The sequence below is a fragment of the Polyodon spathula genome, chromosome 17, assembly GCF_017654505.1.
Source record: "Polyodon spathula isolate WHYD16114869_AA chromosome 17, ASM1765450v1, whole genome shotgun sequence".
Classification (NCBI taxonomy): domain Eukaryota; kingdom Metazoa; phylum Chordata; class Actinopteri; order Acipenseriformes; family Polyodontidae; genus Polyodon; species Polyodon spathula.
In genome coordinates this window covers 8812673-8829809 of record NC_054550.1, presented here as the reverse complement: position 1 = coordinate 8829809, position 17137 = coordinate 8812673, and the positions used below count along the sequence as shown (strand labels likewise).

The window sequence follows — 17137 nt, the reverse complement described above, 5'->3', positions numbered from 1 at the left end:
AACCTTTCCTCAAAGTTTGTTCTTACCGGTAAGTGGCTCAGACCCTGGTTTTCAGAAGCCATGGACAGGATGGTGTTGAAATCCATGGTCACTTTTCCTTGCTAAGTAAGTCCAACAGCGGCGAGAGAGAAAAAAAAAAAAAAAAAAAAAACAATAACCCCCGAGTAACACAACCTCTCTCCAGCACACCGACACCAACACGCACAAAAAAATCCAAAAAACTAGGATGGGGACAGTAACACCCTGGCAAGCACTCAGTGAAGCAGAAGGAACCGTGGTTTTGGTGCTGTTTAAATTAAATAAAAGCTCCCGCAAAACCGAAAGACATTTCTCGAGACTCTCTCGATGTGTTTTCTCTCCAGGATGTCTAATCTTCCCCGTCGCACTCTGTGGTTAATACGTCAACGGATTTCTGTGTCATTTCCGTTCTCCTGTTAAAAGATAGAGGTGCTTGAGAATTTGCTTTCTCCAAAACAATTACTTTATTTAAAATATATAGTACAGTCATTGTCATTATTAATTTAGCTAGAGAAGGGTTACCAAAAAAGTGGTAGAGGGAAGGACCTAGGGAAGGGTCTGCTGTGCCAGCGATTTATGTTCCCCTTAGTTGAAACCATACCCTTGGTCCTCCTCTAGATCCTTTCCTCTCATGGGAACTAGCCTCAGCCAGAATTAAATATGTGTGGTGCTGCTGACTAATATTATTAAAGATTAAAAACCAGAGATGTATAGAACATTCAGATGAACTTTTCCAACAAAGCAATATCAAGTATCTTATGTGTAAGTAACATACTGTTGTAGGCTAAAAACAAAACTAAAGCTGGTAGTATCGTGTAAAAGTGGATCACCATGACTGGCATCCACTGTAGGCCTATGTAGCGTCCATGTAAATATCTCAGTTTGACATACCCGCATTATGATGCTCTCAATAATTTATGATTAAAAATGACTACACTTACAAAAATTCATGAAACACAGTGGCCTGAACAGTCCCGGAAACATCAAGTCATATGGTCACCCTACTTACTTACTATAACCACCCCATCTACACACAGCATTGTAATGGTATGTCAAAAAGAAAGATAACATTTACTTAGTCTCAGGAACTTGTAGTAAGGTGATTTGTCCACAAGATGGAACCAGTGAATAAGGAGTGGGCCTATACTGTTTTTCCAAGTCTGTTTAATATATAAACCATAATGGTTCAATAAAACTAAAGTAATGTAAGCAACACATAACCTAACGTTTAAAACATGTTTGTTTTACAAGGCATGATGCAATAAACAAAACATCCACAGCAGTTCTTTTTACACAGTAAGGGGTAGCACTATAACTATAGAAATGAGGTCATGCATTGATAAATATTAACAGGAGGTTCAATTACTAAGACTTTTACACATTAAAAGTCAGTTTAATGTGGACTCACGAGCTTGAGGAAGTTCTAAATGTAGACCAATCTATCTAATAAATAGTAAATGTCTATGGTATGGTTGGAAACTTCTGAAGGAACTGACACCCAGCTTGCACTCAAGAGTTGCTTTACAAAATGTAAAATCTCACCTGCATTGTTCGTGAATGGTCCATCACTACTAATTCTAAAAATGTCTGTGGATGAAAAACTATTTACTTAAGTACCATTACAGGAACATGCCAATAGTGTATGTGTTAAATTGTATGGCTCTGTATTTGCATATCCTGTACAGTACAATTGGCACATTTCCATTGCCAATCTTTTTTTTCCAATTTAAGCATTTTGTAATAAAACAGACATCCATAACTGGAACATCCAAAGATGAATAGTGTTGTATTACTGTTTATTTTTAGTACCACTGATTAAGATAGATGTTTTACATGGAAAATGTAGATTCTTTGTCAACAGATAAGTTCTGAATCCAACTGAGCATTGCTGGGTTGAGTTGAAGTGGCCGCTTAACCCTTTGCTGCCCGGTGTCCATTATATTTGACCTTGAGAAAACAGGTATTAAATGCGAAAAGCCAATGCATGCATGGATGAGTTATGAGAAACTGTGATCACCAAAGGAGGTCAGACAAAACTTTTACAAAGATACACTGAATTGGTGTCAGTCTTTATGACCAAGACGCTAATACATATTTCATTTTTGGCAAAACATTGAAATGCACGTCATTGGGAGTTTTTCAAGCTAGTGCATTGGAAAAGGTTGGGTGTCTTTATTTATGGACACCATTTTCATTTTATTTGTTTGTATTCATGACCATAGAGGCATCTATTGACTAAAAATGTACAGTGCGTCAATCATCCTGAAAAACAACAACTTAAAGCATTGTGGGTCATCTGCTTGCAGTAACTAAAAAAGTTAAATGTGCAAAAAAATGTTATATCAGCTTGATTGACACCAAGACATTTCAAAACAAAACTCACGTGGACAGCTATCGAAATTCATAGTTTGCGGTCTTATATCCACGCCCACAAAATAGGCGTCAGCGCCTCTAATTACCTTCCCCAATTCCCAAACCACGCCCCGAAAAGTGCTTGGGACGCTCAGTCTCCGCCCATGATTGTGTCACTCTGGCAGCTGCCAGCTTTGATGTCACAGCGTTCTTAAAAAAAAAGGCAAAAACAATCCGCATTGTAAAATAATCTCCTATTTAATTTGTAACAAAGCTGTAGACGGGACTCTCGCTCTTTTTTTAAAGAAGCCTTCAGATCGAGTAAACAAAGATCTAAACAGAAATGGTTTCCCCAGTCACCGTGGTAAGTCCTAACGATGCTTCCGCTGTTTGTATTATTGTTCTTTTTTTTTCTAATTCACTATTCTTCACATTTAACAAAGCAGTGCTTGGCAAATATATAGCAACAGCTGTAGAATCTATTTTAAAAACTTCACTGCGGTCACACACACACACACACATATATATATGTGTGTGTGTGTGTGTGTGTGTGTGTGTGTGTGTGGAAAAGTCTATAACATCTTTCAAAAATCGTATTAAGAACAAATGAATGCTGTTGCGAAGTGTCGGCTTTATACAAGATGTGGTTTATTATATGTCCGGGGGCTGTAATATTCTGTGAATATTGTTGTTTTTCCCTTATGGATCATTTTGATACTGTGCATGGGCTGTTATCTTTCAAGCCTCAAGAGTGAAGGGCAGTGATGCAGATTTGCTCTGTATGCACAATTCTGAAGTGAAGCACTGGACACGTGATCCTTAAAAAGCATGTCAGTATTTATATTCCAGTTTTGCAGGAAGCCTGTTAATGTTAAGTTTCTGATTCAGCTGTAATCCAATTATATGTGTACATTTCTAAACAAATACAACACAATAAGGACGTGTTTGGGAATTATTATTATTATTACTATCATCATATGCAATCGTCTTTTTACAGTGAATGTATGTATTTATGTATTGGTTACATTGTAATGAATCCTTAGCAAAGTCAAAGAGTATGACGTCTGTATAAACAAACAGAATTGTCTTTGTCCGGTTCAGGTGAGGTGTACAATTATCTACGATATGTTATAACAAGAAACGTCTTGAAATCAAAATCCAAAATCCACGCCAGTTATGAATTACAGTCGATGCCAGCTTCAAATAAAATAAGGAACTGTTACACAAGATATTATCAAACTCCCTGTAGATAATCATTTTATTTATTTTGTACGTTACTATCTGCGTTTATTTTTATTTTGTTGTCGAAATAGGCTGAAAATGATCTCGATTCTGCTGTGCAAAATGACATTTGGGCTTTTTCCATTCTAGCTAAAGTACGCCTTTGTCTCTGTTTACTTCTAGAAACCGAGTCAATTTTTTAACAAAAGAGAAACATAACACGTGACGGGACTTTTTTTTTTTTTTTTTTGACACGCATGCGCCCGCTGGGTGACCTGCAGAAAGAGACGGTCATGTACCAGGTTGTCGTATTTGAAATTGCATTTGCTGCAGCGCAAGGTCAAACAGAACAAAACAAAAGAAAAACACCTTAAGTATGTAGCACATATTTTTTCTTTCACACTGTTGATGAATGTGGCATTCCTGACCTATATTCTGCATGTGATTCAAAAGTCAAATAACCAGTATGTGTATGTGCCATCACAGCAAGGTACCATACCACTTCTACTGGCCTGTTGTTGTTCTTGCACTATACATACATACATACATACATATATAATATATATATATATATATATATATTATATATATATATATATATAGAGAGAGAGAGAGAGAGAGAGAGAGAGAGAGAGAGAGAGAGAGAGAGAGAGCTAATACTTTTTCCTTTGCACATTTGTATCCTGGTCAAGTCATGTGAGATCCCCAGTATCTTAAATATCACTATACGGCCCACAAGTACGGCCCACAGTTGGTTCAGTTAGGCAGAGGATCAGAAGATTACGGGCACAAATGCTGCAGTCTGTGGAATGAACCCACAGATACTCAATTAGGTTGAGATCCGGAGAATGTGCCGGCCAAGGCAGATGACTGTCTCATGCGGCAAGAGCCAATCACAGACAATAACAGAACGGTGGGTTAGGGGGTGCCTAATAAAATGACCAGTTAGTGTATAGTAGCATCAACAGTTAGTAATGAGAATGGTCTACAAGGCCAGGTGTGTTCCTGTTTAATAATGCATTGTAACTTGTAAGTTTAGCTGCGCTTCAGTAACAGATATATTTTAGATTAATAAACTATACTCTCTTTTTTAAGATTTGACTTCACTTTTACTGGAGTGTAATCGTTTTTGTTTTCCATAAGACATGAAGCGATGGTTGAAAACTAAAAGCAAATAATGAATTTATAATCTGGATTCCGGATAAACCCACTCCAGATGGCCTTTTCATTAGTATAGGGCTTTTCGTTTGGTTGAGTGGTTAAGGTTCACTGTCCAGCCAGCAGATTCAGCCTGGGCACTCCTGACTAGGCAGCATAGGGAGCACAGCTGATACGCTCAGACAGATTAACAAAAAGCTGCCGTCATGTTGACCACATGAATTTACTGAGTCCCACAAACAAAAGCCTAATGCTGAAAGAATTGTTATAGATGGCAAAGTAAGGACAGTATTTATCACTGTGTGATCTTGCAGTATTATTTAGCCAGCTGGGAATAATATTGCGTATGTTTGTCTGTGTTTGCAGTCTAAGTTAAGCTTGACTGATTAGGAATCAATTTTGATTTTTTTTTGTAAGGTGTAGTGCTAGCATATATTAGTATATATATTCTCAAATGTTGTTACCTTAAAAGCTAATGTTGAAAGGGGCTGCCGAGTGTCACATCCAGTAAAGGCACTCCACGTGGAGCCTGGAGATCACAGGTTCAAATCCAGGCTATGTCATTGCCTACCAGTTTCCAGGGGTGGTCCACAATTGGCCAAATGGTCCACAATTGGAGGAGGGCTCAGGTCAGCAGGGCAGTCCATGGTTCACACTACACCAGCAAACTGTGGCTGATAGGGTGCCTGCAGGTCTGCTGTGGAGCCATCTGTGTTGTCCTCCAGCACTACAGGTCTGGTGGCTTTGCTGTGGATTCATAAATATACAATTGGTGATTCCAAACTGGGGAGAAAAGTGGGGTAAAATCAAAGGCAACAACTAAATTTAAAAAATAAGTAAAACAAAAGCTCTTGTTGAAAATACCAGCAATGTAGAAATTTCTTGTAGAATGCTGTCATTAAAACAAAAACATTTTTTGGAGGGGGAAAAATGAAAAATGGTCTTTTTTTTTTTTTTAGGAATTTCATACATACATAAATTGCACACATCTGAGGGTCCTCAGTACATGCATGCACTGGTTTTAGTATTTGTTCCTTGAGCAGTAACACAGCTTGTTGTGTGTATAAAATATGAGATGTTTTTACCAATCACTTTCTTTTCATTACAGAACTAAAACTAAAAAGTGGTTCAAAATAAAAGTCACAGAAAGTGAGAGCTGCAGCGTGAAACCAAAAATAACACGTAGATTGGGGCAAGGCTTGCTCATTGACTGCAAGTCCAGCTGAACTCGAGACTCTTTAAGAAAGGCGGAGTTAGCTGAGTGCAGAGATATAGTTATTATCATGTTTCTTTTTCTTTTGATATATATATTATATATATATATATATATATATATATATATATATATATATATATATATATATATAATATACATATTAATTATCACCCTTACATAAGTTTAACATGGTATTTTTGCAGTTTTACCATGCTTTCCCGCACTTATACTACAGTATGCATTTCCCGTAGTTTAGCCTCGTTTGCCATGTGTATTAATTTGCTTTACCATACCTTGCTATTCTTTACAGTGCTTTCCTATGCTTTACCGTGCTTTCACTATGCTTTATTACACTTGTAAACAAGACTTTTTAAAATGAGTTTATTTCACTTTGAATCACCAAGACAGCAGAATGAGTATACAATGTACAATATTTCGTAGTCCTGCCGTAGTCGTAGTCCTGCCAAACACATTATTCCATCATATAATAACACAATGCAGCTTACTGTAGCAAAGATCTTGGTTAAGAACTAACTAAGGGGTCCTGATTCTCTTTAAATATGAAACATTATATTTTCTGGGTTCAGCTGAATCCCACTTAAAATCAATGCCATTACCGATGGAATCCAGAGATCAAGATTTATTGTGGCAAATTACCTCTTGAAGAGCCCTTGACCGTATTATACTTTCTTGTTTATTTATTTATTTGTTTGGCAACACTACTAACTACGAATGGATCATTCATAGCCATCAGGTCAAATTCATTTAGCATGCAGGGTTTGGAAAAACAAAACTCAAATAAATAATTCAGTGTCAATTCAAGGGCCTGTGGAGTATGTAGAGCTGTGTTAATCTTACCTGAAAATCAATCAATAAGAAGTTTTTCTAATGAAAAGGTCACACCAGTGGTGCTAGCTGATTGTAATGATTTCAGTCGATTGGCCTGTTGAAACAGGTGAAGAACTACTAGGTGGGCCGGTGCTTGTGACACTTGTTCTTCACAGGAGCTGTTTATTGATTTATGGAAAAAGATGGTGCTTTGGAACACTGTGACAGGGAGTACCTAGTCGCTGGTTTTTGAGTGCATGTGTGCCTTTAAGAGCAATAGAAGATGCGTTGCTAAGTCACTAATTGAGCAGGTAGGCTCGTCTGGCGCAGAGCTGATTGGGGGGGGTCTGGATTGGCTGGCAGGGGCGTGCCCAGGGAGGCTGTGCGGAACTCAAAAGGCACCTGAGCCACAGCTTGAGGCATTGCCCAGACGAGGTCATTTGAAAAGGCCATTTGAAGAGGACGGTGTCACCGTGAGGATGCTGGGACTCCCGGAGCCGAAAAATAGGTCAGTTTAGGAGATGTTGATCCCAAGCAGTGTGGAGACAGTTTGCGTAGTAGTAGGTTCCTGGAGCGGGATGTTCCTTTTAGTGGGACTAGCTCGCTTGTGTGGCAAACTTTTTTATTTTTAGCTTTGTTTTGTTTTGATTTTTTTATTAAATCTGACACTAGGGCTACCGTTACTGGTACCCTAGCCGCAGCACCTGTGTTGTTAATTAAATCTGATCTCCTGTGAGGCGTGTCAACACTCAGTGCTCTGTCTGCCTCATTATTATTCAGTGACAGCCCATGTATGTAACATCACCCTGTTACAAACACCCTCAGGCATAGGATAAACTACACAAATAGCAGGTGTAACCAACAGAGTTGTAGTGTCACAGTCTGTCTTAGCATTATGGAATGAGGACTTTAAAGACAGCAGGCAGTTAGCATTCCCAAGGCAGTGATGAGTGGAGCTGAAAGCAGGCAAGAGACAAGTAAAGGGAAATGAATAGATCTCAGTATTGGAGCCTGTGGCAGGGAAAAAGCCTTGCTTATGTAAATAAATTTTAAGGTTGGCAGGGATGGGATTAAATTGGTCCCTGCCAACAATCACAGATGTGGCCATTCGACAATTAGTTAATTGACTTACTGTGACAATGGCAATGTTCAATCGATTATTATCAATTTTGGGATACTCACTTAAACCGTTGTGTACCCTTTTAATATAATATGGAGCCATGCAATGTTTGCTATGGTCGTTATTTTACTTTTAAAGGAAATATAGACGGTGCTTGCAATAGGAAAGAAAAAAACTGGTACTGAAGCCCTTTGATTGGATGAAGTGGTTTCTAGGGGGTAGATTATGTGGTGTTACTGGTATTCCTTTATCCATATTGTGAGTGTCTTACAATGAAAACATATGACATGTAATAAATAACACATTTAAAACTGCTGATGGCTAGAGCATATCTTTTTGAGGTCAGAATGTCATTCATGTAGCAGAAAGCGCTTCACATTCACATCGCTTTAATAATGGTTCTGAGGCACTGGATATGCAGGCAGCTTTATATTCCTTGTATTCATGAAATCCTTTTATATTTGGTACTCTGTCTTACTTCTGAGTCTTCTTCTGGAATCTTTCTTTTTGTACCACCACCCTTTCTTTATCCATGTTAACAGACTCGTGTCTAATGCGTGACTCAACACTATCGTTCTACGTTGTTACCTGAAACAAGTCTACAAGCTGTGCTACTAAGTAAGTTCCCTGCTCTCTTTGCAATGCAGTCTGTGGTTTGGTTTGGCTAGAAAAGGGGGTGGTACTCAAGCTTTTGCTTGTGATCATTTTCAGTGGTGATAGCTAAAACAGGCCCACATATATTATATCACTACATTTGGATTACAAAATGGTAGATAAGTCTTTTGAATTGCAGTGCCGATACTCAAATGTTTGAAATTGAAAAGTGCCGGTACTACCCACCAGCGAGTGCCTCCCCATTTCAGGCACTGATCATAGGGTATATTTTTGCTTCCATTTTTATTGTGAGCTCAAACAATATAATATTTTATTATTTATCACATCACAGTGGTGCACTTTAATGAGAGTTATTAGCTGGTTTTATTGTTTGTTTGAGTACACACAATAAAGATTTGACTAAGGTGTGTGTACATTCTCTGGAGGTGGATGAGCTCTCATCAGTGGGATAGACCAGGCCGGGTCTGTGGACATCTGTTCCCCACTCCCATGTTTAGATTATGTTGAAGTTACAGTGGGTGGCCACTTTATTAGGATTCCTTATAGCATGACCTCTATCTTTCACACACTTTTCTGGAACATCTTGTTCACAACTGCACCTGTATTCAGTGTTTGGGATATTGTTCAGGTCAATCTACACCTTTTTAGATGTTTGTGATCCTCTGCAGCCGTCATCTTCCCCGATCTCTCACCAGCCCTTTCCAGGCCACCGATCTGCCGATTTTTTTTCAGAAATAGCAATTATTATTATTATTATTATTATTATTATTATTATTATTATTATTATTATTGTTGGAAAACATGGATTGAGAATTGATTAGGGGTTTGCTACGCATGTGGACTAGCAGAGCTATACTGGTGTTCTTTTCTGAAAAGAGACTAATATTGCAGATAGCAGACTGTTTGGTTCAAATTGCATGTACTGCTAACCACTGATAGAGACGATGCGTCTACAAACTGCCCAACAATGACTGCAAGCTAACGAGATAACAATGCTGTGGACTAGAAGGGAACAGGCGCTAGACTTCAGAGAAATCAAAAGAGATAATCCCACTGGCATCAAAGGGGGTCGCAAGGAGATAACAAAAGGCAGATGTATGGACCTTTTGTCTCCAGGAGTGTGAAGAATGCACTGAGTTCAGAGTGTCACACTAGACCACACACACAGACACACACACATTAACACTCACACAATAAATTAAATTACCTTGACCATTGGTTAATGTCAGAGAAAGGGGAGGTGGACCATCTATACAGAAGGGTATTTAATGTCACGCAAACATTGTAATTTTGAGTATTCTGTTTGTCCTGTACCTGGGACCAGACTCCCTGCATATTTCAATAAACCTGGCAACTGATTGAAGAAAAGGACTCTGTGCATTTTCTTGAATCTACTTACTCACCATCTATTTTTTAAGTACTTCAATTATTATTATTATTTATCAAAGATTTAAAACTCTGCTTGCTAAAACCCATGAACAGCAGAGTCCTGGGACAAAGGATCTTCAAAAAGATTAGTTATATTTTAAATTATTTAAGGGAGTTTATTGCAGTGCAGGTTTGGAGTGAACAGATTGTTTATGAGCTTTCCTTAACCTTGTACACAGATTGTAGAAATTCAGATTGTTTCTCATTAATCAGTTAACATACTGATAAGGTTTTTTCTTTCCTTGGCTGTGTCTATTGTGTGCCTCACTGAAGGGTGAACATTATTTACGGATTTTGTAGGAAAACTCAGAAGTGAGACTAAAGGGGACAGCCCCACAAACAAGACAAGGCAATAACGAGATGGACAAGTCAATGTAGTAGAGAACCGTTAGTGTTCGGGGCTATGAGGGATGTAGGGGTTTAAAAATGAGAACAACTACATTAGAATGCTAAAGGTTTAGGGCATGTTTAAAAGAAAAGGCAATGGTATCTTTAGAGAGGATTAAACTAGCAAGAAATTCTGTAGAACACAATTTAACTGAGGGGTACAGCTCCAAATAGGATGCCTGGGGGATTCATTAATCATTGAATGTTTAATTGTGGTTTACAAAATAAAAAAAAAAAATTCATTGTTACATCTCTACTTGTAAAAGTAGTGCGGTGTACCTTGATAACAAAGTGTAGTAAAATATAGTCAAAATAGGAAAACGTGTATAAATGCAAGATTACCATGTCAATGGCAAATTTTCAATCGAAAAAATGGCCTATAAACAGTAACTACACAACCCAGTCTCACGAGAGAAACATTAACAGATTAATGTTTCTGCATTTCTGCTTTCTGGGGAAAAAAACGTTAGGTGGGTAACGTTTTCACTTTCAACCACAGTGCTCCGTGGCAGCTTTTGTCGAAATTCTCTTTTTATATTTGTTTTCTGTGAACATTAGTTTATTGGTAATCTTGTTTGCTTTTAAACCAATTAAATTGTTACAGAACAATTACTATTATTTATTCCGTTCGTTAATATAATTTCAGGAAACGTCATGTCAGCACTGTACTTAGCTTAAATGTGTTTAAGCCACTGACTGTCTCCGTTGAACCGAATACTGTTTTGTTTTTAGCCATATTTTTATTTTCATCGGCAGACATGCTCTGAATGCAAGTACAGTGCTGACATGTCATTTCCTAAAATTATATTAAGTGAGGTTTCGGGTAAATATATAAAGACAAAAGGCAGTGTATATTTTAGCATTAGTACAACAAAACCATGTACATAATTAAAATGAATGGACTACAGAATAGTAATTGTTTTGTAACAATTTAATTGGTTTAAAAGGAAACAAGATTATCTATACACTAATGTTCACAGAAAATAAATATGAAAAAAAGAGAATTTCGACAAAAGCTGCTGTGAAGCATTGTGGCTGACTGTGAAAACGTTACCCATGTAAGGCTTTTTTTCCCCAGAAAGCAGAAATGCAGAAAGGTTAATCTGTTAGTGTTTCTCTCGTGAGACTGGGTTGACTTACAGTATCAACTTTAATAAATATAATGCAGGAAAACTTCATTATAAAGTGCAAAGGCAACATTTCAGAGAGAGGGTTTTTTTTTTAGTTTTTTTTTTATGGAATTAGCCAATTTACTTATTTTATTCTGTTGCCATTGTATTCCTCTATAACTCAAACCGCCACCTGGCTATATAATGCAGTGCAAACCTCTTAATGTGGCTGGGTTTGTACATCTTGATCACACAAAGCACTTGATTCAATAAAGTGCTAGATTATGTATTGATTGAACAAAAAGTGGTAATGCTGAGTTTTGATTACAATATGCAGTTCATTCTTAACCAGAGATTCTGTTAAGCAGTTTTCACTGTGAGCTGCAGTCAGGGGACGCCTGCCTTAAGTGGGAGTTGTTTGTCTCATCTGGTGTTTGTCTTTGCTAAGAGTTGAAGGGCTGTTTTTCAGAGAGGTTGCACAATCTGCTGCAGAGCACCACAGTCCCCTAGCCCTGACCTGTCTGTCATTCACACAGATAACAGCTGAGCTGCAGTCTTCCTCCCTGAGATGTTGTGCAATACTGTCTGCTGGATCGTCAAGTCTCAGGCAGTCGTATTTGTGTGTTAACCCAGGCTGCATCAGAGACTTCTATTGCTGCGACTTTTCACCCACTTTCACTACTTAAATTTTGGAAATAACAGTGCCTGCTTTGAGAGCGGATAAACATGCAACTAGAAGTAAGAACATCGCTGTAGGGCAAGGGTGTCTAAAGTTGGCCCTGGTCTTTGTTCCAACCCTGTTCTAAACTGTTGAATTGAACCAGTTAACCCACCATCCAGGCTGTGAAGTAATTGTCTCTACAATTTGAATTGTATGAAGTGTCCAGTGTTGCTGGTGGCCCATGGGCAATTATACAGCTTTCGTGCCAATTGCGTTTCAATTAAAAGATAAGTTAAATTAATTCTAACAGCAGGAACAGATTCACAAAGTGCAAGATACTGTAGCATACAAATAACGATAATAAACACTGTCATACAATGTAAGCAAGTATTTCCTACTGTTCTGGTTTCACTGTGGTAAAAATAAGAACATTAAAATTAGGGGGATAACCATATTCAAGTTAGTTATATTAAAAAATAAATAAATACGTAAATAAATAATAATAATAAAAATAAATAATAAATAAATAAATAATAATAATAAAGTTGTAAGAAAATTGAAAGAAAACCCAATGTATCTTACACATTTCTAAACTACTGACCTGAGAGAATAATTTTTTGCAGACTGCAAGGCCTTGTACTTCTCAGGACTCTTTTCTGAGATGGCATTATTACGAGTGGTAGAAATCCATGTGCTTGAAAGTATCGTGTTTGTTGTTTGTTGGGTTTTTTTTTCCCGCTGATGTGACACATAAATCACATAATCATGTAACCCAATTTGGTGTCTCCAGGCGTCTCTAGTTGCTGTAGCGGAAAGGGCACTGTAGCCATAATTGCAGTGAATATATTTTGAGGGGCATTGTGGCAATTGAGAAGGGCACCCACGGCAATTGCTACATGGCCACTGTTAATTTCAAGCCCTGTTATCATACAGCATTAAGAATCACAAATTAATTCCAGTTAATAGCTCACAAATGAATGGGTCCAAATGCATTGTGAATTGATATTTGGTTGAGGTAATAAAGCCGCATAATGCATCATCACACTGTTTACTAGAGAACAAACTATATTTTTGCGTCAAATGGCCACACTGTGCTGAACATTTTTGGGTATGTTTACAGTAGACTCTCCCTAGTCTGAACCCAGGTAGTCTGAATTGACCTATAATTCGAAGCTTTAAATGAAAACTGATAGTAGCACTAGAAATCAAACGTCATAATTCTCTGACGTGTGTACAACATTTACAGCTCTCTTCCTCTTTATCATCGATCCTTAATACATTAAGATTAAAAGAGTTCCATGATGCTGTGTTTCAGGTGAAGTGCGAAGGCCCCAAGCTTGTGCCTTTCTTGAAGGCCACGTGCGTCTACTTCGTCCTCTGGCTGCCCACCTCCAGCCCCTCGTGGTTCAGTGCCCTCATCAAGTGTCTGCCCATCTTCTGCCTGTGGGTCTTTCTCCTGGCTCATGGGATCTCCTTCCTGGGTGCCCATTCCAGTGCCCGCAAGATCCTGGCCGGACTCATCTTCTCTTCACTGGGAGACGCCTTCCTGATCTGGCAGGAGCAAGGCTACTTCGTCCATGGTTAGTATGGACTCACGTGATTTCGAAATTGTGTAAAATCTATATTGCAAAATGTTTTTAAATATGTGTTGAAATGCTCCATATTTTCAGAGATATATTGACTGTAGATATATTTCTTGTGTGCTTCCAAGAAGTCATATTTTAGTGGAAAATGTAACGCTATTGTGTGCAGCTTTAATCAGATGGACCACATTTATACTTCACAATATATTTGCAAATATGTTGCAGTATTCAAAACGGAAAATCTTAACAAGGTTTAGCATGGTAAATGTGTAGTGTACCATGCTGTACCATTGTTGCCTGTATTTTACAATTATTTTACTACTCTTTGCTAGGCTTTTAACATGGCGTACCATAGTAAATTTTCACAAGGGAATATATTCTAAAGTATGTTCTGAAATATGTACTGTTCCTGAACGTATTTCAAAGCTGTTCAGATATGTTGGATAGTTCACTCAGAAGAGTCATCTGCCCAGTGTTTTGTTATGGTTCACATACCTTTCTCAGGGGAGGGTTTTGGAAACAGTGGGGGTCTTTGTATGTTTTTTGATGGCATGGCAACTATTTATTTTCATATTTGAATTCCTGTGACAAGCAGGGGTGTCAAACTAAAATTAACAGGAGCCAATGATAAAGCAAAACTGAGCTCTTGTATTCTCAAATACCGTTAGCCCTTGTAGAGGGCCTGGATCCCAAGTAGTGGCTGCATTATTGTGAGGGCCAGAAGATACAGGGATAAAACTGCCCTGGCTGTGTGAATTAGGCTATGGGACTTGTGTTGGACGTCCATGTGTTAAAGTAATCGCAGGGACCCTTGCTATCCCCCACAGGAGATTAAATCCCTTCTCACCGGGATACAGTGGAGGTTGTCATATGTACGTATGTACACACGTACTTATGTATGTCCTGCTGTATTATTTACTATTCCTGGAAAACCACTTATTAAATTCTGATGAAACTTGGTATTATTTGGGAGTATCAGATTGTGAGCATATAGGGTCATATGGAGGTGTATCTCTGTATTTGTACATACTTCCGTCTGCATGTCACCTTCTTTACCTGTATCTTGAGAACACAAGAACGTATTCCACATACTGTAAGTCAGTCATTTAAATATACTTTGCCATGATACCAGCACCTCATTTGCTGCCTGAATGACATCTAGGTCTTAAATTCCACTTTTCTTTGCCATCTCTTAATATGTACTCTTCTGTACTATACATACTGTTGATAAACATAATGTTCATTAACTTTTTTTGTTATCTGACAGCTGATTTTGGATGTAGAGCCATGGCGAGGGACGTGGGTTACTGACATGCTTCTTTCTCTCTTATAGGCCTGTTAATGTTCGCGATCAGCCATGTCTTGTACTCCTCTGCCTTCGGGATGAAGCCCTTGGACCTGCGTGCTGGCCTGTCTATCGGGGTGTTGTCGGGGCTGAGCTATGCTCTGCTCTACTCCTATTTGTCAGGGCCATTCACCTACCTGGTGGCGGTCTACATCGCTCTGATCGGCTTCATGGGCTGGCGTGCCCTGGCGGGGGTGCAGTTGTGCGATGACCTGTGGACCTGGACCAAGCTGTCAGCCTGCCTGGGGGCCATGCTCTTCATGGTGTCTGACCTCACCATCGCCGTCAACAAGTTCTGCTTCCCTGTGCCGTATTCCCGGGCCATCATCATGGCCACTTACTATGCAGCGCAGATGCTCATTGCCCTGTCTGCCGTGGAGCGCCAGGACGAAGACGACCTCAAAAAGACAGCCTGAATCTGCCAGCAGTGACAGTTTTGACATCAGGGAACAGACTAGTCGCCTGATCTATGGATGCACAGATATAGCACTGTGACAAATACTACTGCTATTATTATTAGTTACCTGAATTGCTTAGCTTCTTATTATGATCGATAAGGACCGTTCGTTATTTTGTGTCCTTATTAAAAAAAAAGGGTGTCAGCATTCAATTCATAGACCATTAAACTTTTTTCAGGTGCTTTGAGTGAATTGGGTGCTACAGACCCTTTTGTGCCACCTTTGCCCCACTAATTTGAAAAAGGGTAAGGGAGTAGTTTTTAACCGTTTTCATGCTCCCCTGAATTGAAAGACCCCTTTCCCAATAAAGAAATGCCCCTCTATCAAAGAGCTGCAGGACTCTAGAACTTGCCCTTTGTTACTTTTTGCACCAGATTGCTAGGTATGATTACCAGATTGTATTGCCAAATACCAGGCATTTTTAGAAAACTCCCATTATAATATTAGAATTGTAATTACTTAACATTATGCTGGACAACTGAAGCAGACAAAGGCTGTATACCAGCAGTCAGTGTTCGGGGGAAAGACAACGCCCAATGGCGGGGTGAGGTCCATAATTTCCTGCGTACATGTTCGCTGTGTCAATTATTGTTAAATTATATAATATATATATATATATATATATATATATATATATATATATAGATAGTATATATATATATATATAGGGCTTCGTAATCCCGAAGCTCATTAATTAATTTCCCCCAAAAATGCAGAAAAAGAAAAATTGTTCAAGAAAATAACTATCGAATATAAGATAACTCCCAGCATGAAATTGGTATTAGACAAAGCCAAGCTATTTTAGTAAAAGGGTAACGGATAATTGGCACTGGTTTCCCATTTCTGTCATTTGGAAACTTGCCTTGCTTTTATCGCACAAAAGACCCTTTTTATACCAGACAAGACTGTGTTTTATTTATTTAGTTTTTTTTTTTTTTTTTTTTTTAGATGGGGCAGGGGGAGTGAATCTTGTTGTGTAAAATGTGATCGATTCATCGTTGCCTAAACCCCAATATTTTGTTATTTGGAATCCGGCACAGCACCTTCAGCAGAAGTGACAGAAATACAAAATGCCTCTGTCAGTTTGCCCTCTGTAGACTGACAGGGTTGTCCCACCCCCCTTTCACCTTTAGTTTATGACAGTTACTGTTACATGGACTGCTGTGAGCTACTGGGGGCTCGAGGCATGACCTACATGACTGCTGAACTCATAATACAGATTGGAAGAGGTGGATGGCCTGACTCGTTACCCCAGTGGCCTGAGCTGGAAGCAGACCTATTCTGGGAACCATCAGTCTGCTGTGATCCTCTTGATCATGGTACACCAACACTGCTTTGGGGAGTGTTGACCCTGGGCTCCTGTAAGTATCAGTTGTGGGAAAACCAGTGGCGGTGCAGTTTAATTAGCATAGGGGTTTATTATGCTGGCCTGCCTAAACTGCACGGTGCAGTTTCATCATCTTCTTTATCAGCACATACTGGCCTGACCCCATTCTGTTTAATTGTAGTAGTGATTCTGTGCAAACAAAGGAACTTCCTATTCAAAGGGTGCACCTTAGTATGTGTTGAGTAAGGCTCAGTTTTGGTACTGCAATCATATATTATGTTGCCGTGACAAAATGGAGGAGCCTTGTCTTC

The 17137-nt window shown here is 38.8% G+C and overlaps 1 protein-coding gene across 1 annotated transcript; it reads left to right on the top strand.

Annotated features, from left to right (window-relative positions):
• The first annotated feature begins 2539 nt into the window (after positions 1-2539).
• Positions 2540-15588, top strand: LOC121330158 (lysoplasmalogenase-like protein TMEM86A). Its single transcript, XM_041276466.1, has 3 exons — positions 2540-2734; positions 13429-13693; positions 15030-15588. Exons 1-3 carry the CDS (start codon positions 2714-2716, stop codon positions 15455-15457), a joined length of 714 nt encoding a protein of 237 aa, XP_041132400.1. The 5' UTR covers positions 2540-2713; the 3' UTR covers positions 15458-15588.
• The last annotated feature ends 1549 nt before the right edge of the window (positions 15589-17137 follow it).